A 25,357-nucleotide genomic window follows, 5' to 3' on the forward strand; every position below is an offset into this window, starting at 1 on the left:
GGTCCTCAGAGTTACTACAGGGGGTCCGCCAAATCTTTATGCGATATGATTTTTCTTTTTACCATAACCACTCGAAACCTAGCATCCCTTTTCTGAGGAGAACAACGCCTCGCAGCGCGAGGCGTTGTGGGCTTGTAGATCTGATATTTTTGGCAAAGAGGTATAGGTGTAGAGGGAAAAAAGAGCAGACCAAGTAAACAAAAAAAAAGTATCATTTACTTGAGCACCTGCCCCTCAAAATATCTGTGCACGCCACTGCAAGCAACCATTCAGGGACCTGTCGTCAACTCGCCGTACATTAGCAGGCGCATGCTATGGATACCTCAGCAGTATGGAGAGAGCAGCGAGCCCCCTGGGCCTCCATCGACGCAGGTTATTTCCTTGCTTAGGCAGACAGCGCACATTCAGCGTCTCATTAAGGAGTGGGAGCGTTTAGATGGGGGAGAGTTAATGAGCCTGAGACCCCCGCGCCGTGAATAATATTCATTAACCCATTCAAACCGGGAACACATCTGCGTAACCACTTCGACAATTATTTTATACTTTGGCTATTCAAAAATAGCAGATCTACAAGCTCATAGCGCGGCACAGAGTGCCACGCCATGAGCTTTTAGATCTCCTATTTTAGAAAAATGGTGAACATTTTGTGCAAATCTTTGAATATATATTTTTGAAAGCGAACATTTTAACTCAAATCTTTGCTTCTGGGGATTCTACAAATGTCGTCAAATCCTAATCCTAAAAAAACGTAAGTTGCTATAATCAGTGGTTCTCAAACCTTTTCATGTCAAGGGCCCCCAAAATGATATGTATTTGGCCGCAGACCCCCATCTCAAAATATGCCTTTCCAGGGAATCCCCAGAAGCAAAAATTTAAGTTAAAAAATGTTGCTTTAAAAAAAAAAAAAAAATCTATGTAAAGAAATCTTAAAAATGACACGGATGCCTTCCCGGATTGCATGGGTTAAGACAGCCTCCAGCGGGGCACTTCATGGTGTAGTGGTTAAGACGCTCGTCTTCCGGGTGACGCGTTGCCTGTATACAGCCCTGGGGCCGAGCCCCATCCACGGGCCAAATCCCGAGCAAAAGGTTCACAAAGCAAGCACTCGGGTGGCGCAGTGGTACAGTTCCTGGTCCAGTATAAGAACTCAATATTTCTATTTCCAAAATTCCTATGTCTCCCTCTCAGCTTCCTCTTCTGTTTCGATGGAGAGCAAGATGCACATGGGAGTGAGCTGCCTGTTCCGCTTATAAATGAAACACAATCATTCTGGAGCAGTGGTGGAAAAAGTACTACATTTTTTTTTTGTAAAGTAAAGTCAAAGTATCAATACTGCAATGTAAAAATACTCTGTTATAAGTAAAAGTCAGGAATTAAAAGTTACTTGAAAATTTGAAATACCTCAAAATTTGAGTTAAGTACAGTAATTGAGTAAATGTACTTAGTTACTTTACACCACTGTTATTTTACAGCGGAGTAAAAAGTGTCACTCAACACGCTTCCAGACATGGAGTCACATCAGCTGGCGTCAGCCTCTGTAAATATACAACTAAGATAATACTCTATCTCATAGATAGATTAGATATAGATAAATACAGCAGATAGGTGTTTTTAGATAGATAAAACACTACATGGTGATAGATCTAATGAGAGGACGCCGTCAGAACGGAGCCCTTTTCATTACGGCGTATCCGGTTTCCCCCCCTCTGCTTGTCTGGAACGGATCACGTATCCCGACTCTAAATGATGGATGAACCTCGCTGCTGTCCTGGTATTTACAGCCGCCTGTCCCCGAAGAGAACAACACCGAACACGTGCACCAACACACTCTGACACTCGCATACACACAGTGGTGGACAGTAACTAAGTACATTTTACTTTGAGTACTGTACTATTTTGGAGTCATTTGTTTTTTTTCCAAGCTGATGACTTCAAGCTGATGACTTCGTTTCAAATAGAAATATTGTACTTTTGACTCCGCTATACATTTCTAGGAAGGGACTCTCCTCCACTGCTTGCATACAGTAATCAATGAGAATAACCACAAAGCACATGACCGCTGACATGTCATTTTCTTATTACGTCAAAAGATTCCACAATCACACTGAGTTGAGTCGCATTTCATGACCTTCGGATCCTCAAAGCCTGTTTAAATACCGTGCTGCATATAGAGAACATGCATTCTTTTATTCCTTTCCAACATTGTTTTCTCGGATTCAGTGAAACGTGCCTTTTCACAAACATGTGGTTTTAGTTGGGAGCGTGTCTATGTTCCCCGGGTTCTATGTTCCCTGCTTACCTAACCCTAAACCTAACCCTAACCTTAGTGGGGGAACATAGAACCCGGGGAACATAGGGATGACCCCGTTTTAGTCAACGACAACTAAAGCGATGCAGTAAATCTAATCAGTGCATTGCAGGTTACATATTCACCACTTTGTACAAGTCATAATGATAATATGACACTGCTGGGCTTACTGGACATTGCTCCAGGATGGTTATGGGTGCAATGACCCAGTAGCCGGACCAAATACCACACATGCAACAGTTCGGATCTGTAAGGGCACAGAGGACTGGAATCTCTCAGACTTGCCGCTTAACAATAACTCCACTTTTCTTCTTTTCACTTCAGCTAAAGACACGCAGGCTGCAGCCAAGTGTTTTCTTCTCACTTGACAGCGGTGTGCCGTGAGAGAGAAAAACGTCCAAGCCTGACAAACTGCTAGAGAGAGCCTTGGAAAGAGAACTGGTCTGTCTTTGAAGTGCTACTGTATGTCTCTCTACTGACTCCAGACAGCCAGGGGGGGAGGGGGAGGGAGAGAGAGAGAGAGAGAGAGAGAGAGAGAGAGAGAGAGAGAGAGAGAGAGAGAGAGAGAGAGATAGAGAGAGAGAGAGAGAGAGAGAGAGAGAGAGACAGAAGCGATGAGATGCATTTCCCCGGAGCCCATGGTTGAGGAGTAGCTGAACTGGGCTCCCATGTCTGCCACAGAGGAGAAATAACTAGCTATCTCGCTCCGTCTTTGAAGGAGGAGGAGGAGGAGGGGGAGATGTCTGCCTGGGTGTTCAGAAGAAACTCATTTTCTCACCCCCCCCCCCCCCTTTTATGTCACTTTCCCCTTTTCCTCCCCTCCTGGTTGCCAACCCTCTGTTATCTTTTTCTTTTTCTAAGATGATCTCTCTCTCTGTTCCTATTCTGTTTTTATCTCTCATTCTCTGTTTTTTTTAATTACCCCGACTCTTGCGTTCGCTTCTACCGTTTATTCCTCATCCTCTGTTTTCTGACCCCCCCCCCCCTCTCTCTCATTAACACTGACTTCACTGTTTTAGGGGTGTTCTCTTCCACCATGTTACCCTATTCTCTTTCACCTCTCTCTCTCCCTTATCTGAAACCATTCCCCATTATCTGTCTGAATAGCCTCTTGTCAGCGGGAAAAAAAATACAAAAAAAGTTCCTCTCCACATCATCATCAGCATCATCATCGGCGCTTTCTTTCTCATCGTCACCCAAAGTCCCTGTGGGCTGTCTAACGACACACTCATAGTTTTCTCCGCTGTATCTCTGACTTATTACACCTTCCCACAAACAAGTTGAAAACCCCACAGATGGACTCACTGCACTGCTGACAATCATCATAATCATCATCACAGCCATCCGTATCTCCATGACCATCACAACCAACACTCCTTGTTTAGGATGTCCCTTTGTCCATTCTTCTGTACCATCATCACCCAAACTATCCAAGCATGTAAACTGTCACAGAAGCTCTCACTACATACAACTACACTGTGAAGCGCACGCCAAAGTATAGTGCATCAGTTGAATTCTGGGGAAATGGTCCCTTAAGGGTCCATTTTTCTTTAGCCGGCAGACACAGCTGCCCACCCTCACAAGAAGCTGTAGAACATCACATCTCTAGGACTTACCTGTGCGATCTCGTACAGTAGTTTGTAGTGCTCTTCCCGTTTCTGCAAGGTGCACAAATTGCAGCCCATCTCTAGTTGTCAGGGAAACCGGTGCTGCTGCTGAGCGCACCGGAGGATGGTGTGTTAGCCGTGTTCGCGCGCGCTTCACGTAGGCGAGTGTCTTGGTGTGTGTGTGTGTGTGTGTGTGTGTGTGTGTGTGTGTGTGTGTGGGAGAGAGAGAGAGAGAAAGAGAGAGAGAGAGACAGAAAACTGCCCCAGGGAGTTATCTCATTTGTGTATCCTCAGAGATTCCATCTTCTTCTTGTTCTTCTCCCCCCTCTCTCTCTCTCTCTCTCTCTCTCCCTCTCTGTCTCTCTTTCTCTCTCTCGGTCCGTCTCTGTCTCTTTCCTTCTTCCTCCAAGTGCAGAACACAGTCACACACACACAAACACACACCACGTGTCTCAGCTCACAGCTTCAGCAGCAGTTGTGGAAATTCTAAGTGTGTGTGCGTGCACGCGCGTGTGTGTGTGTGCCTGCGTGCGTGTTTGTGCGTGTCTCTCTCTCCCTCCTGTCACTCCTTTCCTCCTGTCACATGCATGCCATACAGTCTCTGCCTCTCTCTCTCGTCTCTCCTCTCTCTCAGTCTCTCTGAGCGCACACGGCTCCAAACACAGGCTCTGGGCTCAGGCAGTGAGACACACCCCCACGTGTGGCAGGCTGCCTACACATGCCCTGCTATACTACCCACAGCTCACACACACACACACAGAGGATGCTCATTGGCTGGGCCAGGGTATGGATGAGAGAGGGGGAGGAGCCTATGTGGAGGTTGTGTCTTATCTTTGGGCAGATAGAATATCAGAGTGTCAGTGTCCCTGTGTCCTCCGGCCTGTGTGCTGGAGGGAGCTGCCTCTGTGTGTGTGCGTGTGCGCGTGCGTGTGTGTGTGTGTGTGTGTGCGTGTGCGCGTGCGTGTGTGTCTGCGCGTGCGTGTGTGTTGGTTTACTACTACCAAATGTCCGCACAAGTACAGTAGAAGTAGAGAATTAGACATTGTGATGACATTTTTCCTGGTCCTCACAAGTGAGATGGTTGTTTTATGGTAAAACAAATGATAGAGTTATGCATTTAAAAGTTAGGTTTAGGGGTTAGGGTTATGGGAGTTATGCCCGATTTATAATTAGTTGCATGCCGGTGTCGTGCACCAAGAAGTAGCTGATCTACAAGTTCACAACGCGTCACATTGTGATTTGCTGGTATGTTAAAGGTAGGGTAAGTGATTTTCTTTGGTTAAAATAAGTGTTAAATAGCTCTATATTCTGATGGTACTCATTGCTATAGAGTGTTTGTTCAGTAACAGGAGGCTCCATCTCTCTCCACCTCTTTACTAAACAGAAAATGCATTTTCAGGTCAGGATACCAATTGTATCCAATCAGGATAGAGAACTCAGTCAGGATACAGATTAAACAAGTATAATTGGAAGTGATGACACAAACAATGAGCAGACACAATTAGAACTGGAACACTATAACAATGTAGCTGATAAATGGGTACTCTCCTGTTCGGTTAACATTTTGTCACACCTTGTGTGTGTGTGTGTGTGTGTGTGTGTGTGTGTGTGTGTGTGTGTGTGTGTGTGTGTGTGTGTGTGTGTGTGTGTGTGTGTGTGTGTGTGTGTGTGTGTGTGTGTGTGCGCGCGCGCGCGCGTGTGTATGTGTGCGTGTGTACTGTATATGCGACTGCATGTCTTCAGTTATGTGTAAGTATGCGTAGTGCATGCGCTGCTGAGTTTGTGTGCGTGCGTGTGTGCGTGTGTGTGTGTGCGCGCGTGGGTGGAGTGGTTGCGTTGAAGTGGTTGTGTGTATTCAGTAGGCCTACCGCACGCGTGTGTGTGTGTGTTGTTGCTTGTGAGTGGGTGTGAACAGTGTAAACAAACCTTTTGTGCTCACGTATCAACTCCCTATAGACATAAACAGAATACACACAAGTAAAAAACAACACCTTGTCCTTTACACTTCCAAACATAGCTCCGGCCGCGCCACCACAAAAATCCCTAGAAAGGGCTTTTCCGCAGGTAATCAGTTTACAGGCCAACCCATTTGTCAGGACACGCGTTTGACAACTAGATTTAGCGCATGGGGAATCAATCTCATTCACATTCAATCAGATAACCTTGCACTCTGAAGAGGCTGGAAGACCAGCAGGCATAGATTTACAGTTAGACTGCCAGTGGTGGGAAAAGTACTCAATTATTTTACCTAAGTAAAATCAATACTGCAATGTAGAAATACTGTGTTACAAGTAAAAGTCCAGAATTAAAAATTTACTTGAGTGAAAGTACAAAAGTATTGTCCCCATTTCACAAGTTTTCACGTTTTCAATATTTTGAAAATAGCAGATCTACAAGCGTGAGCCTGTAGAGATCCTCAAGCGTGAGCTTGTAGATCGGCTATTTTCAAATAGAATAATAATCTACATCTGCAAAGTAACTAGTAACTAAAGTTTTCAAATAATTGTAGTGGAGTAAAAGTACAATATTTGCCTCTGATATGTAGTGGAGTAGAGGTAAAAGTATTTGAAAATTGGAAATACTCAAGGAAAGTACAAATATCTCAAAATTGTACTCAAGTACAGTACTTGAGTACATGTACGTAGTTACTTTACACCACTGTAGACTGCTACTAAACAGATGCTCTACTCTTCTCTCTCTCTCTCTCTCTCTGTATCACTCGGAGCGGTCAGCAGTTAGACAAGGACACTGGCGTGGGCTGACACACAGGAAGAGAGGCAGACTGCTATTGATTGGCTTCAAATTAGCTTCCAGCCCAACTGCTCTCTCTCTCTCTCTCTCAACTTCTCACTCTCTCTTCCTTCCTCTGGGTAGAGAGAGAGAGAGAGAGAGAGAGAGAGAGAGAGAGAGAGAGAGAAAAGACATTCAGCAATGAGTATTGGAAGCGCAGTGATGAGGGGTTATCATGACGAGGAGCGTGAAACACGAAGATGACACGAATGATGTTGATGTGACAATGATGATGAAAGTAATACCATTCCACCTGCTTAGTGTTTTTACTTTGCATGGCAAACCTAGCTGTAGAGGGCCAGTGACAACTACAACGAACCAAATAGGCAAAGCGTTTATTATACATTACCTTCTGTTCGTTCTGTTATTGAACAGTAACATGGGGGATTGATTGATTGTACACTTTATTAACATGATTAATAACAGTGTATGATTCTACAACCGGATCGGGATGTTCAAGGGGTTTATCTATGTCCATGGGGGGAGAGAGAGAGAGAGAGAGAAATCATTAGGTGGTGATGTCACCAAAGGTGACAGCGGAGACGCCAGTGACCTCACGACAGAGGGAGGTGTTATCAGGGGGTCTACATCTTGATGCGCTGCGATGCCCTTCACTACGGCGTGTAGCCGGCTGCTCCCATTCCTGCATGGAGCAGCGATAAGGAGAATGACGCATCTGTGCTCCTCCACCTCAACACTCTGGGCTCTGACAGCTATTCATCATCACAGAGCCTTTGGAAAGAGCCAGGGGTTGTCCGCTAATCCAGTGGTTCTCAAACTGTGGGTCGGGACCCCCAGGGTCAGTCCCCAGATGATTTGCTTAATGTGCAATATTGTTTTCAAACTCAACAGTGAACAAACGATCATGCAGTATAGGTGTGTTTATAGGGTATCTGCACATTTATAAGGTGTCAATTTAAGTGCTTGTCAGGATGGGGGGTATTATTTTGGGGGGCCTGAAAAGTTTGAGAACCACTGCGCTAATGCACTACTAATACACTACCAATTATGTGTTTACCATCATTGTGATTGGACGCGCAGGTGACTGTTTTATGTAACCAATTCCCAACAGATCGCCAAACCTGTTGTTTTGAGGAGCGCTGGTTTCAGCTCATTCAACCCCCTCTTGTGTGTTGGCTAGTGAGGCACGCCTTAACGATACTTCAACGCGTAACGGTATTGCGCTCTGAGAATAGCTGACACTCAAGTTCACAACCTCGTTGCGGATGCGACCGTTGTGAGCTTGGAGGTCTGCTATTCTCGGCGCATTCTCTACGCGCGACACCTTTGCGGGGCGGTGCATAAATTAGGCTTGACTGGCTGCAGTTGCAATGCTCTGGTGCCATGATCATAGAGCGCCCCCTCTCCGTTCTTATGACAGCCACCGGAGGTGGGGTTTGGGGGACAACTGCTTTGAATTGCTATTATTGTTTAGCCTGGGATCCAGCCTGATTCACTGGGTTCGGCGGATTCTTTTTCTCACTAGAGATAGGAGCCTTTCCAGACTGAGAAGCGAAGTGAGAAAAAGAAATCTGCCGAACGTAGTGAATCCCGGGCTAATTATTGTTTACACACAACAGAAACCGAGGATTATACATTTCAAGAGGGAGAGATCACAGTAAAAATCCTAAGCATTCTTCCTCCACACTGGGAGAAAAACAGCATCTGAAAGTTTGATGGGATGCATTTTTACACATGAGTGCAGTGACCACTTTAATATTGCATAGGAGCCAACTTCCAAGGTTTACTTTTCCGCAGGGATTGTGTCAATGCACTTCAAAGACGAGAGAGAGAGAGAGAGAGAGAGAGAGAGAGAGAGAGAGAGAGAGAGAGAGAGAGAGAGAACTTAAAAGGCTTCATAATGTTCCAATGTTCAATGCCAAACACACAATTAAATCGTTAATCGCAATTATTTGAGTGACAATTAATCGTCAACTTAAATTTGTGATGGTGACACCCCTAGTCTAACTCCAATCGATGCACATTGTTACATTCTCAATCGTGGTTTGACGTGTGATAATTTGACCCCTCCTTACAACTGCATGCATCACACACCTCCCCTGCCGCTGCTGTGTTTTTTCTGCTAACTCAGAAATGACATTGTATTGCACATTGCATGAAGGACATTAGGCAATGACAAAACAACACAACACTCATAAGTCTTGGAGTTGTTTTTTTTGTGTGTGTCTGCCTTTGTCAACTTCCAAGGTTTACTTTTCCGCAGGGATTGTGTCAATGCACTTCAAAGACGAGAGAGAGAGAGAGAGAGAGAGAGAGAGAGAGAGAGAGAGAGAGAGAGAGAGAGAGAGAGAGAGAGAGAGAGAGAGAGAACTCTTTAACTTATTGAGCAGATGTGTGTTGGTATTGTGCAGGGCCAGTCTCTCTGAGGCTCACATCACAGTGTGATCATTTGTCCTGATCAGCATGGTTCTTACAGTACTACCCACAGTGCACTGCTCATATTCCGAGCGGCAAGGTTACTGCGGGCACCTTTGAACATCCAGCTGTTATTAAAAACATACACCAGTGCTTCTCAAACTTTTTAATTTTCTTATTTCAAGGACCCCCAGATTGGGGCCCCACTTTGAGAATCAGTGACATATGCGCGTGCACACACACACTTCTCCCAAAGTTAACATTTTACCATTTGGCAAAAGTTCTTTTCTCCTTTCAAAAGCAGATTTGACAAAAAAAGTCAAAGTAAAATAAGAAGAACAGATGGTTTCATGTACCTGTATTTTCAGACAGCAGGTACATTTCCCATTTCTTTGCGTTCTGAGCCACATAATATACTGTAGGACATTATATTATACTAATGTTTGTATTTAGCATGGCTTTGATGTGCCTCTCTCAGAAAATAGGGCTATTTTGGGTTAACCTTTGACTGGTTCACAATGCAGACTGACTGGCTAACATGCGTAATGACTCATAGCTGTGTGAACCCGCTTTGCCTTCAGCTTGATGTCTTACTACTATGACATTAGCATTTTGCATTTTTGCCACTTGCACACAATGCTATTCACATTGATATTGCGTTACTTAGAGGGCGGTCACATGGGGACAAAAACAAAGAGTTGCCAATAGACCCCTTATCAATAACGTTTTACACCTGTAAATCTGTGATGAGACAATAACGTTGGTTCTTGGAATTTATAAGCCAACGAGATTCAAAATGAGCCGGGGCAAGGTTCAAAATCCCAAACTACTCTGTGGAACTGCTGGGTGGCCAGAGGTAGTAAACTCCATTTAGTATACCCGCGGCTCCCAGGAGTGAATATTGATAAGTGTATTAATGCCACGCAGGGTGATTCTGAAAACAAACGTCTTGGCGTACAGCAAATTCTCTTCCCTGCATCGTTTTCCTCAGCGGCATGGCTTAAAGAAAAAAAGGAAATGAGCCGAAACGGCTGTCGTCAAAAGAAATGAAACGATTACAAAACTCACATTTAGGCCCTTTGTGTTCAAATTATACTCCCACACATCACTGTCGAACATTCTTATTCTTGTGATGTATTTACAGATTTCAACACAATGTTAATGTATCAGTTTGTAACTCTGAGAGTGTACAAATGTAACCAAATGGATCCTTATTGCGGGTTACATTTTGTACACTCTCAGAGAATTAACAGTTTTCACTGTGTATATCCCTTGGGGCATGGCTCGCATATAAACAGTTGAGGCGCCTCAAAGGCAACAGCGTGAGAAGTGCCCGGAGGCGACCCCTCGCACGGCTCTCAATAGCCACGACCCATAAATAATTTAACACCGGGGGCCATTCATCGAGGTAAAAACGCGATTATATCTCTATTTACCGCACGCGGACATAAAGGCCGAGGGGGAAATGATGATGGTATACTGTACCTGATGCTAATTGCAATTCCGCCTCCTCTCTCTCCTTCCCTTTCTCTTTTTCTGTTCTCGTAATCCGTCCTCGTAATGACTATACCTCGCTCTCATTGTCTTCCGTTTGCCCACTGTAACAAAGAAAAAAAAATACTGACTCTGTGGAAGAACAAAAAAAATGGCAGTTTGGTATTTAATTATCAAATTATGAAAGGAGTTTTGTGACAAACAAAAGGCAGACGCCGTCTCCCACATTTGGGAGGTGAGAAGACGAAGTCAAAACAATTAAACAGATTCAGCAGACACGGCGAAGCCGTTTTGTTCGTTGCTCGTCCAGTAAGGGGAAAAAAAGAAACTCATTAGTGAGCTGAAACAGAGAGAGTTTTTGCCATGTCCTGTCCAATCTTTGTTAAGTGCCCTTTGAGCGGCCAGATGAGACAAGACAGACACGCACGTGCACGGGTGCACACACACGCACACACACACCTCCAGTTCTAGGCAACACACTGAGATACCCATTACAACAAGCCAAGTCAGTGTTGATTCAGCATGTGTCTTTTTACTGCCCCATTTCCAGTGGTAGAAAGTAACTAAGCACATTTACTTAAGTACAATTTAAAGGCATTTTTACTACAAAACATGCATTAACCACTTCAGCCGTATGCATACGTAGGTATGCATACGGTTATGCTATTTGAAAATAGCCGATCTACAAGCTCACAACGCGTCGCTATGCGACGCGTTGTGAGCTTGTAGATCTGCTACTTTCAAAGCATTTTCATGTATTTGGAAACTTGTGAAATGGGATGTTCTGCAAAATGAGTACTTTTACTTTCAGTATTTTAATGCGAATACTTTTGTACTTTTTGAATTCCGGACTTTTACTTACTAACAAAGTACTTCTATATTACAGTACTGATACCTTTACTTAAGGAAAAATGTTGAGCACTTTTTCCACCACTGGCCATTTCACAAGGCTATATCTAGAACAGCAGCATTGTCTTTGTGGCTGCCGATCCAATGTGACCACGCGCCCGCAGGCTAAAACGGCCCTCTTTAGTTAGGCTCCCCCCGTTCGATACGTTAACTCACCGCCACAGCGTGGCATCATGACCGCAGGCAACATGAGACCATAACAGTGAGTCCCACTCGATAAACCGGCCAGCCACCCTGGCGTCTGACCAGCTGACCTCACACGGAGTCCCCCACACCGGGTCAAGTAGCCCTCGAGGCTGACATTGCCTCCATCCAAGACACTGGATCAGGTTCAGTTTACCCACTGTGGAGGTCGACTTTGACCAACAACACACCATGTGAACACCCTGTGTCTCCAGGTTGGCCTGAAGATAGATTCAAGATTGGAGATTTGTTATCGTTACATCTCACGTAGGAGTAAACACAAGAGCAAAACGTATTCTGTTTCGGTTCCTCAACATTTTGGCAGCAATAACAACAATACCAAAGAGATAATTAATAATAACAACAGTATGCCGGCTATTCTCGGCATGCAACACTGTTGCGTGATGAAGTATATGTCTCGCTATAGGGAGTGAACCAGCCATTATTTTATTTTAAAGATGAGCTCACCTGCACTGCTTCACCTTTGCAGGTTTATGGGTAAGGCCCTAAGATTATGACGCCTCTGGCAGAGGGAATCCATTTGGAGGAGCACAGGCGCTCTTGTTTACACTCTGCAAGTTAAATCCACTCTAGACCACAAATAGCCTCAGCTCACTAGAGCTTGTAGAGCTATTTTTTTTTAAATCTTGGGATACAACTCAAATCTGGTACGGGGGTCCCTGGCACAAAATGTTTTCAGATGGGGCGACGCGGACAATTACATATTAATTCATTAATTTGGGGGTACTTGACATGAAAATGTTTGAGAACCACTGCTTTAAACAACATTAGGAAACAAGCCCAAATAAGCAAACACTTTAGGAACAACAAACAAGCCCCAAAAAAACCCCACAACCACCAATAATTGCAACTTTACAGAAAAACAAGCCCAAGCAGACCTGGCAACACTGGCTGTGGCTGTGGCAGCAGCAACTGACAGACTGTGGCATGGGGCGATGAGTAGGTGGGATTGGGAAGCCCAAGACCTGGCACCTTACAGGGAACGATGCTGCTCAACCCCCCAAGCATGATGTAGGAGCAAAATGGCTGCCATGTGAATATGGCCAATGGCCTACTGCACACTGAGCAATGCAGGGAATGAGAGCCGAATAATTGAAGTAATTAACCCCACCCTCTCTCTGCTGATCTATACAGGTTACAGGACCAGTATTTTGACATTAAGATAAAACCTTTATTGATCCCGCTGGGGAAATTCAGGCGCCAAAGACAGTACAGCAGTTAAAAACAGAGGGCAAGGAAAAAAAGTGCAGTCAACACTCCATTTCCCAGTGATTTCTTTGTATTAATTCTATTAATACAACGTACTGTGTGTGTGTGTGTGTGTGTGTGTGTGTGTGTGTGTGTGTGTGTGTGTGTGTGTGTGTGTGTGTGTGTGTGTGTGTGTGTGTGTGTGTGTGTGTGTGTGTGGTGATGATCAACTGCAACTCCTGTCCAGGGTGTCTTGATCCAACAAAGACATCTGATCCCAGAACAGTTTATCTAAACCCACAGGAGATCATCTGCTATGCAGCTGGGTTTAAGGTTTCACTCAGACCATATTGTGGCGTGTGTGTGTGTGCGTGTGTGTGTGTGTGTGTGTGTGTGTGTGTGTGTGTGTGTGTGTGTGTGTGTGTGTGTGTGTGTGTGTGTGTGTGTCTGTCTGTGACATAGCCTTAGGGTGTAAACATACACAGACCCCATGCTCCCACAGACACACATGACATTAACTTCACACGCCAGTGGTGGAAAAAGTACTCGCATGTTTTTACTTGAGTAAAAGTATCAATACTGCAATGTAGAAATACTCTGTTACATTTTTACTACAAAAAAATGTAACAGAGTAAATGTAACAAGTAAAAGTCCGGAATAAAAAATGTACTTGAGCAAAAGTACAAAAGTATTGGTATCAAAATGTGCTTAAAGTACCAAAAGTAGAAAGTACTCATTATGCAGAATGTCCCATTTCACAAGTTTTCAAATGTATGAAAAGTATACAAATCTTTTGAAAATAGCAGATCTACAAGCTCACAGTACAATATTTGCCTCTCTGAAGTACAATATTTGCCTCTCTGAGATATTGCCTCTCTGGAATAGTAAAAGTACAGAAAATTGGTAAAAATACCTCAACATTGTACTTAAGTACGGTACTTGAGTACTACTTTACACCACTGCCACACGCACACACAGCCACGCAGTCGCACACACACACACACACACACACACACACACACTTAGCAGAGTGCGAGTGCCGGCGGGGCTTTCAGGGCCGTCCCTGCTGTGCTAACCCAATAGCTCAGATCCAGTAAAACTGATTACTGAGGTCTTCCCCTGCTGCTCCCCGGGTTCCCGCTGTCGCACTAATGGCACAAGTGGGCCTCTTAAAACTTTCAACAGCATCTGTGTACGGCATCGAACCACCCGTCACGGACCAGCGGGGACATCGGGAGGGGGGGTTTCCGATGGTTACTGAGGGCTAACAACCACGGAGCGGAGGCCAGATAGATGGCTAAACCAGACAGATGGACACAGAGAGAGAGACACCTGTTTCTGTCAGGTGCTAATGTGCTGAGGTCTCTTAATTTCCCCCTTTACGCTCCCTTCTCTCACTTCTTTTTTTCTCTCCTTCTCCTCGTCATTTCCTTTAACGACTATTATACTTCTGTGTGCGGGATCCCCCAGGCCTCTGTAGTAGGTCCACTCCTTTTTTTTTACCTCAACACAAAATATCTTTGCAGATGTGAGTGTTGTAGATCGCCTATCTTCGCTGAATGTTCGCCCCCAGAATATAGGGGGGGGGGGGGGACATTCAAAGTGTCATTGAAATTAGCATTCAACAAAGTGTCCTTTCTTATAAAAAATAACATATTTACAAAGATGAAAGGGGGGAAGGGTGGGGGGTTAGGAGTGGCATTTACACCAAACCGTTGCCTCTATAATGAGACAAGCCTGTCTCGTTAGTCCTCATGGAATGTTAAAAGGTGCACACGGTTCAAGAGTATACTCTGTGCTCCTCAGCGTCTGCTGCATGCGGCGGGAAGGAGACCTTATTGATCGTGACTTTAGACTTGTGTTTGTGCCTTGCCTTCTCAGTGGTGGTCACCAGTCTTCAAATGTATAACATGTGTAAAAATCTTTTGAAAATAGCAGATTTGTTTTCTCTTTTTTTTCCCTTCTCTCTAAGCACCTTAACGTCTATAAGTATATCATGCGCAGTATACATACATTGCTGCTATGCTCAGGCACCTTAGCTTGTTTCTTTATCTCAGGTACTTTGTAAATATGTAGATAACTTGTTTGGCCTTCTATTGTTCTCTTGTTCGATCTCCTTCCCACTTGCCCCCCTCCCCTCTTCTTCTTCTCTCTCCCCACTCTTCTTTCTATGGAACTAACGTTGCGATTGGAATGATGTACAAAAACGAATTTCACCCATTTTTTTTACCTTGTAAACCTGTGATGTGACTATAAACCTGATTCTGATTCTGATTCAGATCTACAAGCTCACAATGCGTTGTGAAGCGACGCATTGTGAGCTTGTAGATCGGCTATTTTCAAATGACCGAAATGTATACAGAGCTGAAGTGGTTAATGAATGTTTTGTAATAATAATCAAAACCTTCAAAGTAACTAGTAACTAAAGTTTTCAAATAATTGAAGCAGAGTAAAAGTACAAAATTTGCCATCTGAGATGTAGTGGAGTAGAAGTAAAAGTACTGAAAATTGGAAACACTCCAGCAAAGTAAAAATACCTCAAAATTGTACGTAAGTACAGTACTTGAGTAAATGTACTTATTTACTTTACACCACTGCTTACCAGACTTGTGACATTATTCCATGGACCTTGAACGACTATGTTTGGTTTCTTAGATTTATTTTCCTTGCTATAACTTCATGGTTAAACTCTGACTCTTTGCTCATGTATTTCTCCCTTTCTCTCTCTCTTAACCCACATCATCCTCTGCGGGGTCCCCCATGCCGCACAGAGCTCAGGAGGTAAGGCTGTGACAGCTGTTCCTCCATTGTTCGGTGCTTATAACAGGATTACCGGGGGCCAGGGGTGGGGTGCGGGGGGGTGGCTTTGGGCCAGCAAACCTCTTGCACATCGCACTTAACCTCGCCTGGCCCTTCAAAGGCAGGCCGGAGGAAGGCACAAAGGCACGTCATCCCTGCATGGACAGGTAACAGAGAAACACTCAAGAAAGGCCGTACGGAAACCAAGTTCATTGATCTCAAAATATGTCTACTTTCTTACAAATGAGGGGGAAGCTTCCGATAAGCTGAACCAATATCACTTGTTTCCACTCTCAGGAGTGGAATAAGGCAGATAACTCCATAAGCTCATTCATACAGTAGGATACAAATATGTGGGATCTTGCCTGTAAAATGTGCCACTTTGAAATGATGGATATCGGAAGTGGCCTCTTGAACTGGGCAAGACCATAACCACTGGAACCGTAACATCCCTAAATAGCAGCTTTACAAGCTCATGTGAGCTTATAGATCAACTATTTTTGAAGTTTTTTTTTTTTAATACTTTATTGCAGGTTCGTATATTACATTACATGTTATTGATTTCATTTGTCTTACAAGTTCTTTACTTGTTTCATTAATCCTGCATCATTTTTTATTTTTTTATTACATATAACAACAAAAATGTACACACAAATGGAAAATAAAAAAGGTAAAATAAGAGAGTAAAAGAAGAAGAGAACAAAGGAAAGGAGAGGGGAAGGGGGGGGGGGTGGGGGGGGGGGTGGCTTTCCTGCGGTACTCCCTAATCTGCTTTTACACTTCATGTATTTCTGGGTCCCATTTACTCCAGTTTCTTTCAAATTCATCTCCACGGTTTCTCATTTTGTAAGTAATTCTTTCCATCTCTTTAATATTTTCAACTGTTATTTTCCAATTATTAATAGATGGTGGGTTTACTTGCAACCATTTCCGTGTGATTTGTTTTAAGGCAGCGATACGTAGTATTGTATACAGATATTTGTCTCCCTCCCTGTATATTTCTAATGGGATAATACCTAATAAAATATTGATTGGGTGTATGGGTTTTCTTAAGGAAAATTTATTACTCTCCGCAGGAGAGTAATGTTTTCACTTTCTAAATATGACACACCGATTGGTCAAGCCTCACGTGACACGTGACAATACGGTGAAATACTGTATAAATACATGGCGTCACTTTGACGGTGTCTTGCCACCGTCAAAGTGAGGTAAGACAGGAACCATCACGAAATGGCTGCATGGCTGATACATAATTGGCAGATAGGACAGATAGGACACTTATATAGACAGGAGGGATATGACACTTACACAGACGGATAGGACACTTACAGTACACAGACAGGACGGATAGGACACTTATACAGACAGGACGGATAGGACACTTATACAGACAGGACGGATAGGACACTTATAGAGACAGGACGGATAGAACACTTACACAGACAGGACGGATAGGACACTTACATAGACAGGAGGGATATGACACTTACACAGACAGGACGGATAGGACACTTACAGTATACAGACAGGACGGATAGGACACTGACAGTATACAGACAGGACGGATAGGACACTTACAGTATACAGACAGGACGGATAGGACACTTATACAGACAGGAGGGATAGGACACTTACACAGACAGGAGGGATAGGACACTTACATAGACAGGATGGATAGGACACTTATACAGACAAGACGGATAGGACACTTATACAGACGGATAGGACACTTATACAGACAGGACGGATCGGACACTTATACAGACAGGATGGATAGGACAGTTAGAACATAAGAATTAGAACATTCCCAACATTCCCAACACAAGTCTGGTAAGAGTGAGGTAAGACAGGAACAATCACGAAATGGTTGAGAAATGGCGGATACTGTAACAATTGGATAGGACACTTACACAGACAGGACGGATAGGACACTTACACAGACAGGACGGATAGGACACTTATACAGACAGGAGGGATAGGACACTTATACAGACAGGACGGATAGGACACTTATACAGATAGAACATTCCCAACATTCCCAACAGCGGAGAGTTGTGCTCCGAGGAGCACTTTTTCTAGTTATATTTGTTTTCACTATCTCCCAAAACCTATTTTTGAAGTTTGAAGAAAAAAGAGCAGATCCAGTACAGAACAAAGCGGACCCGGTCAACTAAGTATTAGTTAACCCATTAAGAACGGGAACGCATCTGTGTCATTTTAGATTTCTTTGGCTATTCAAAAATAGCAGATATACGAGCTTGTATATCTGCTATTTTTGAAAAATCGTAAAAAATATATTTTTTATATTTTTTTCAAAAATCTGTTAGGATTTAGAAAACATTTAAAGAATCGGACTCAGGCCTTAATGGGTTAAACCAAGTGTAGAGGGTTTAAGTGGTTAAGTGTAGCGCCAGGAACCTCCCCCCACCCATTTTGTTCTGTCCCTTCTCTCTTAACCTTTTTGCCATATCGCTGGTGCAGACCGCAACCTTTTGGCTTTTTATTGGCGTGCCGGCTGGGTTTAATAGGCCATTCCTTGTTGTGAATTAATGTGTCCGTAATCTGGGCCCCCACACACAGCCATAAAACAGAGCACGAGAGTGAATATGTTTGGTCAGGGGACCAAGGATTAGACACACGCTGCCGAGTCCAGATGAAGGTTGCCGCCTGCCGTCTCGCTACCCGGGTCCAGCTGGAGGTGCTTCCATCCTGCCGAGTCTCGATAGGATGACGAGGCCCTTCCTGTTAGGCAGATAAGGAAGTGCTCTTTGTGTTCCTGATCCTTCTTATGTTCATATATAATCGAACCGCTTATATGAGAGCCACGTGCTGCAAACACAGCCTGAGGTATGGCCAAAGTAGTAGGACAGTGGGGACAAAAGCCCCATCTGGAACACATAAGAACTTTGGTTTGGTTGACCTATAATAGTGATCACGGAGACTTCAACTATACATGGTTGGTTGACCATAGTATCAGTGTTCATAGGATCAGTGTTACAATAGTGTCTGTGTTTTGCAACTCTTGAGACACTATATTCTTGAACTGATCCAATAAAACAGTAGTAACAGCCATTACATAGCCCTGCTGTCTAAACAATGTCGATGAGGACGTTGATATGACGTCTATTAGTAGGGCCGATTTGCACGTTTTTCTAATGCCAGTAATTCAACCAACCTTATTTCAACATATGAGTTGCCATTTCTAAAACTGTTTGTCACTCAAAGCAATCAACAAGTCCAAGCCTTAATTACATTGAGCTTAAGGCAAAGCACTGTCTGCAGTTGGAGCAGGTTGTGGATGAGCTCCAGGCCCCCCAAAAAACTGTCCCAGGTCAAAGGCGAGTACAAGTCTGCCTTCAGAAACTTAGACATTATATCTGACGACAGCCACTGCGATTACACTATCGGCCCCCTGGGGGGCAGGGTGTGGGCCCTGAGGGAGACAGCATTTCCTTAGTGTGTCAGTGTGTTTCAAGGACAAAGCAGCCAGCAGCAGCAGTGTCATTTGTCAAAACATGCCATCTAAATAACATTCTTAATCGTTATGGTCAAGCAAAACATATCTAAATAACAGATAGTATAACCAACATTATATCTGCATTGTATGTTTTAGCATCTAGCGAAAGGAACGGTGACAAGAAGGGATACAAGGAGAGAGGAGTGCTAGGGGGTGAGGAGGAGTCTAAACAGGTGAGTTTTCTGACTGCGCCGGGGGAGTCTGCAGTTCGTTCCACAGTTTGGTAGCCAGGGGGGGATAAGATACTAGGACATGTTGGTCAGTGTGTTTTAGGGAAGGTTCGAACAGAGTTCCTGATTAAGCTGATCTGAGTGACTGGGATCAGACTGACTGATTGATTGATTGATTGATTGATTGATTGATTGATTGAATAATGAATTAGCTGGTTTGTTAACAGTACATGTACTACAGTCAAAGGTTACGCTAAAAGGATAACACAAAAATCCCCAGGGGTCTTGTTTCCATTGTGGTCGATTGTACTCAATTCAGGCGTGGGTTTGGATCATGTCCTGAAGGGGTAGGGTGCATCATTTTGTAATGGGTGCGGGCACCAAACCAGTGAAAGGAACGCAATACTGGGGAGGGAAGTGCGGACATTTTGGGAGGTTGAAGAATAGGCGTGTTATGGCATTCTGGATCATTTGGAGGGGCTTCAGTGAACATTCTGGCATGCCATATTCTTATCAACCTGTTTTTACACAAACAGCTGCTGCCTAATCCAATTAAAGTGAGGTTTTAAAAATGTCCAATATGGTTGTTTAATTTCACCAATAAGAGTTAACTTTTCACAATTCCGCCCCCGTGAAAGCTGTTGTTTGCATTTGTAAGGTTGTAAGGCTGTCCATTGTGTGTTCTCTGGTGTCTACTGTAATAAAACGACATAACCCACTATCCAGGCTGGTCCCAGAGAAAACGCTGTCAGAGTACGTTTTGCAGAAACATACAGTGATAACATTTTGTATCACAAAAACGTTTTATGATCGTGAACATGGTCCGCAGATGAGAACCATATAGAGTCAATGGTCCATTTTACGTTGCATACTAACAAACCCTAACTCTAACCCTAACCCTAACCCTAAACCTAATCTTAACCCCTAAACCTCCACTGTGTACGAGCAGTGGTACAATTTCACTGTTGTGTGTTGAAGAATTTGACGCTGAAGGGCTTCTCTCCATTATGAATACGGCGGTGTTTCTTTAACGTCATGGTGTTGAGTGAAACGTATCCCAGATTGGTCACAGAGGTAAGGTTTCTCACCTGTATGAACTTTAAGGTGTATGTTTGCATTGCCTTACTGAGTAAACTGTTTGCAACACTGGTCACAGTGGTAGGATTTCTCACCTGGTAGGATTCTCTGGTGAGTTTTGAGATTATTGCTGAGGCAAATAAAACAAGCAATGTACGAAAATACATACAGTAGGTTCAGAAATAGATGCAATGTGTGGAGGTGGGAGTTATCTACAGTACAACATGTGACAAACAACACAATTATTATGTCATTATTTAAGATACAGCAATATTGCATATTGCCTATAAGGCAGTGGTCAGATCATTTTAATGATCAATCAATCGGCAATCATAGGCTTGGATCGATGGAACTAATACTTTAAGTTTTCTATTTATCGGTATCACAATGAAGGTATCACAATGAAGGTATCACAACGTCACCTTGCTAAACTAATGGCCCAAGTCATTTTTAAAAGTTTTTCAGGGGGGAAAAAAAATGATCACAAAACAAAACTATATATTTCTTAATCCTTTCACCCAAAACATTTATAACAAATTATGTCTATTAAAATAAAAATAACAATGCCTGTCAGTTATGTAACAAGAGATTAAAAATAGGTTTAAATATGATTTAATCTGACTTAGGCCAAATAATTAGGCAATCTTTTGGCATGTTTTGGCCTAAGTCACACTAGGGAGTTAGGCTATTATACTAAAAGGGGAGGGAACAGCATGATCCTTTCCAATTAGGAGATAGGCGATTTTACAGGACATTTTTAATAAAGAAAGATGAATAAAATCAAGACAATGATTTGGAGGCCCACTTTCACTACCCTCATGAGTCATGACCAACCGGCCCACAGGTTGAGAAACAGTGTTATAGCACATTTCAAAAACAAGGGTATTCAAAGTGCCTTACACCGGTGATTCTCAAATATATGCTGTTGACATCTCCCAGTGTTCATCATATTATTATTATATCTAAGTTTAAAAAAAACTAAGTCCCATTAGGATTTGTCCAGGCCCTGTCAGTAGAGTCTAATGACAGAGCCTGGATATAGAACGTGTCTAATGATTAGACACGTTCTACATCCACCACTAATTCCATCTCCGCCAGGCTGGAACGGTACGATGCAGGAGATTATGTTTTCACTTATATGTTGTCAGTTGATGAGACATTGTACAGCGAATCTCAGCGACCGCTGGACAGATTGGCGTACAACTTTGCACACACTCTCTATAGGCCAAGGAAGAACCTCCATGCCAAGTTTTTCAAATCAGCCTCATGGTGGCACTATAACAGACCGCTTCACGATTTGGACTATAACTCTTGGACTATAGATCATATAATCAAAAATGAATTCTCCCTGCATCCCTTGGATCATGACATGACACACCTCCCCATACATACTATTTCCACCTAACTAGATTTAGACATTCATACATTCATTTGTTTGTTTTGAATTCATTCATTCATTTGTTTAATTAATTTGGTAAATTCCTTCACTCATCCATTATCAAAATATTCACTTTGCAAAATCTAATCTCTAATAAAATGCCTCAATCTCTTATTGAGTCAAAGTTATTTATTTATATATATTTTAATTGGGGAGAAAGTTGAATTGCCTTGAAAACCTACTATACTAGAGGTGAGATCTGCTGCATATTAGGAATATTATTAAAATAAGCATTTCCTGCACATGGACATTTTACAAGAAAATCCTTCAAAGATAAATTGAAAACAGGAGAAAGTATAATTTGAGGACAAGGCCACTTTGACTTTCCATTTGGATATTTTTGAATGCCTTACGCCTCCTTCCCAGAAGCACTGCAGCAACACACAAGACCCATGACAGCAATAGAAACCACAGGGGTTTCCACTCTCTAACAGCAGGGGCTGAGTTGCCATGTAGTGAACAAACATGCAGCATTGATTAGCGGTCCCTGAGGACATGGGTGTGGCTGGGTAACTGGCAGCAGCTTGTCCTTACAGTCAATAGGTTCAATAAAGTGCACATCGTACAACATACAGTCATTTGGTAAATCCTAGAGAACACAAATCCATGTGGCGCCAGATCCATAGTGGGGCCATGCTGAGAATTTAATGACACAAGCATTCGAGTCCAATGGACGATTCATTACATGTTTAATTGAGATTTGTGTTTATCTAAAAAAGAAATACGCCATGTCACCGATGTACATAAACTATGCACACCTAGAAACTTATTATCTATGCTTAGAGATTGCACAGGGAAGCCACAACGTTATTAGAACGTCTTCTTCAATTAAAAGTCAAGTTGAAGATGAATATAAAAATGAAAAGAGGTTGAGGTACAGTAGAATTTCTCGTCCAATACAGTTCCCGCTTAATGTTTTTTTTCTCTTCTTCTTTTGCCAAAAGAAAGCCATATCTTATAAAGCAGGTCCATTAAATTCATCAAACAGAATCTCATGGAGGCAAATTAAACGGCAGTCCTAACCGACAGCATGGCATGGAACTTGCTGTGCTGTGCACTTTGTATTTGAATACGTTCTCTAATCTCTCCCTTCAGACGAAAGGAAAGTAACTACTGAACCTGAGAAAAAAAGAATGTTAATAAGAAATCTAAATCCTACTGATGCTACAACCGTTAAACATTTACACATAAAGTACTTTCTGCTATTTGTCTTTGTAGGACGCTCCCTGTAACAACTCATCCCAGGACAGCATGGGTTTTCTAATGAAAAATCCACATGCTTTCTTAACCATTTTTAGCCCTATTTCGTCACTGACGGGCAGAAACCTCTGATCACCATTTTTTAAAATCTTTTTATGTTGCTTTGTAAATTACCTAATTAATGCCCTACTTGATCAAACTACAGTATCACACAAAAGTATAAAAAATAGCAGATCTACAAGTTCAAAACGTGTTGCATCGTGGTGTGTTTTGAGCTTGTAGATCTGCAATTTTTGGTATTTTTTAATTGAATCCTGAAAATTAGTTTTTTGGATATATGAGGTTTCCATCCGACAGCTACAACTGTATAGGCTACATCGTCATATGATGGAGCACAAACACAATTAAATAGCTGAGCTACGAGCTCACAACCTGTTACATTTTTAAGCATTTTCTTCTGGAAAATTGCACAAAAGTTCAGAACATATTTCTAGAACAATGACATGACCAAACATAGGGAGCCATGTTTAAAGTGCTTGTCTAGAACCGAGGTGGAAAAAGTACTCACATTTTTAACTTGAGTAAAATGATCAATACGGTACGCAATGCAGAAATACTCTGTTACAAGTAAAAGTCTGGAATTAAAAATGTACTTGAGTAAAACCATATTGGTATCAAAATGTAACCAAAGTACCAAAAGTAGAAAGTACTCATGCAGAATGTCCCATTTCCCAAGTTTTCAAATGTATAAAATGTATAAAAATCGTTTGAAAATAGTCGAGCTATTTTTGGCTATTTTCAAATGGCCGAAATGTATATAGGGCTTAAGTGGCAAATGTATGTTTTGTAATATCAAATAAACATCTACAAAGACTAGAAAAACTAGTAACTACAGTTTTCAAATAATTGTACAGGACCATTGTAGTGGAGTAATATTTGCCTCTAAATTGTAGTGGAGTAGAAGTAAAAGTATTGAAAATTGGAAATACTCCACTAAAGTAAAAAATACCTCCAAATTGTACTTAAGTACAGTACTTGAGTACATTTACTATACACCACTGGTCTAAAAACAAACTTTATATTGCTCCACTTGCATTTTTAGCACTCGCACAATGGAGAGACGCTTTCAGACAAGGCTGGGCTTTTTGACAGAAAGAAACCCACGCAGGCGTAAAACGTGATTGATCGGGTCGACTGATTGGACCGCTGGCGTATGTCCCCACTGGTCCCCAGCCTCGCCCTGAATGACCAATTAAAGTTTACTGTCCCCTCGACGGCTATATGGAACAGAGAAAACAGGCTTAACATGGAGAAGGTGACCAGTCCCCCGTCCAATTTAGCTTTACTGATGACACACAAGTTGCAGGACAGTCACTATTACGCCAGTGGTTCTCAAAGTGGGGTCCGGGGACCCCCAGGGGTCCTTGGTGGGGGGGCGTGCCAGGGGGTCCCCAGCGAAATGTGTTAATAAAGCGTCACGATCATTTTAACCCCTTCATCCATATTTTATTCTTTGGCTATTAAAAAAGAAACGTGAAAATGTGTCCAAATCTTTAAATATATGATTTTTTAAAGCAAGCATTTGTAACTCAAATCTGTGCTTGTGGGGGGTTCCTTGAACAATTTAGTTTGAGAAACACTGCTATACACAAGTGGTTCTCAACCAGTGGGCCGTGGGGATATTGCAAAGTGGGCCCTCCAAATAATTGGCAAAATATTACGATTTCTATAATATAATATATAGATAAATAAACTATACAATTCAATGTACAATATCTTTCAATTTAATTGAAAAACAGGGGGACGGGGGTGTAGGTTTAGAGGGCAATGTTGAAGGTTGGGAGGGTGAGGGCCTCTTTATTTATTTGTTTTGTGTAATGCCATCGGTTCATTTTATTCACACCCTACTTTTCTCCAATGCTCCTTTCAGGACCACTAGAAATGCCCACAATCATTTAATGACATGAACACATGGTGTCCCGTTTCTGGGTATAATGTTGAACATTTCAGTGAAAATAGCAGATATATATATATATATATATATATATATATTAAAAGATTTGCACAAATGTTCAAGCTTTTTCGAAAATATCTGATCTACAAGCTCATAGCGCGGCACTCGGTGCCGCGCTATGAGCTTGTAGATCTGCTATTTTTGAATAGCCAAAGTATAAAATAATGGTTACAGCTCAAATCTAAAATGACACAGATGCGTTCCCGGATTGAATGGGTTAAGTTGTTCCTATCATTTATCATATCAATAGTTATTCGTAATTATGC

General features: G+C 42.6%; 2 protein-coding genes across 2 annotated transcripts in view; both read right to left on the minus strand.

Moving 5' to 3' along the window:
• pdzrn4 (PDZ domain containing ring finger 4) overlaps positions 1–3,993 on the minus strand; it is a gene marked incomplete at both ends in the record, with an annotated part of 61,824 nt that extends 57,831 nt beyond the window's left edge. Inside the window, one exon of the mRNA XM_084049421.1 lies at positions 3,925–3,993. Within this exon, the coding sequence (XP_083905547.1) occupies positions 3,925–3,993 (69 nt within the window). The remainder of the gene's footprint in view (positions 1–3,924) is intronic.
• sema3aa (sema domain, immunoglobulin domain (Ig), short basic domain, secreted, (semaphorin) 3Aa) overlaps positions 1–25,357 on the minus strand; it is an 818,452-nt gene that overhangs the window by 311,561 nt on the left and 481,534 nt on the right. The window lies entirely within an intron of this gene.

The sequence above is a fragment of the Gymnoscopelus microlampas genome, assembly GCF_963454915.1.
Source record: "Gymnoscopelus microlampas genome assembly, chromosome: 23".
NCBI lineage: Eukaryota > Metazoa > Chordata > Actinopteri > Myctophiformes > Myctophidae > Gymnoscopelus > Gymnoscopelus microlampas.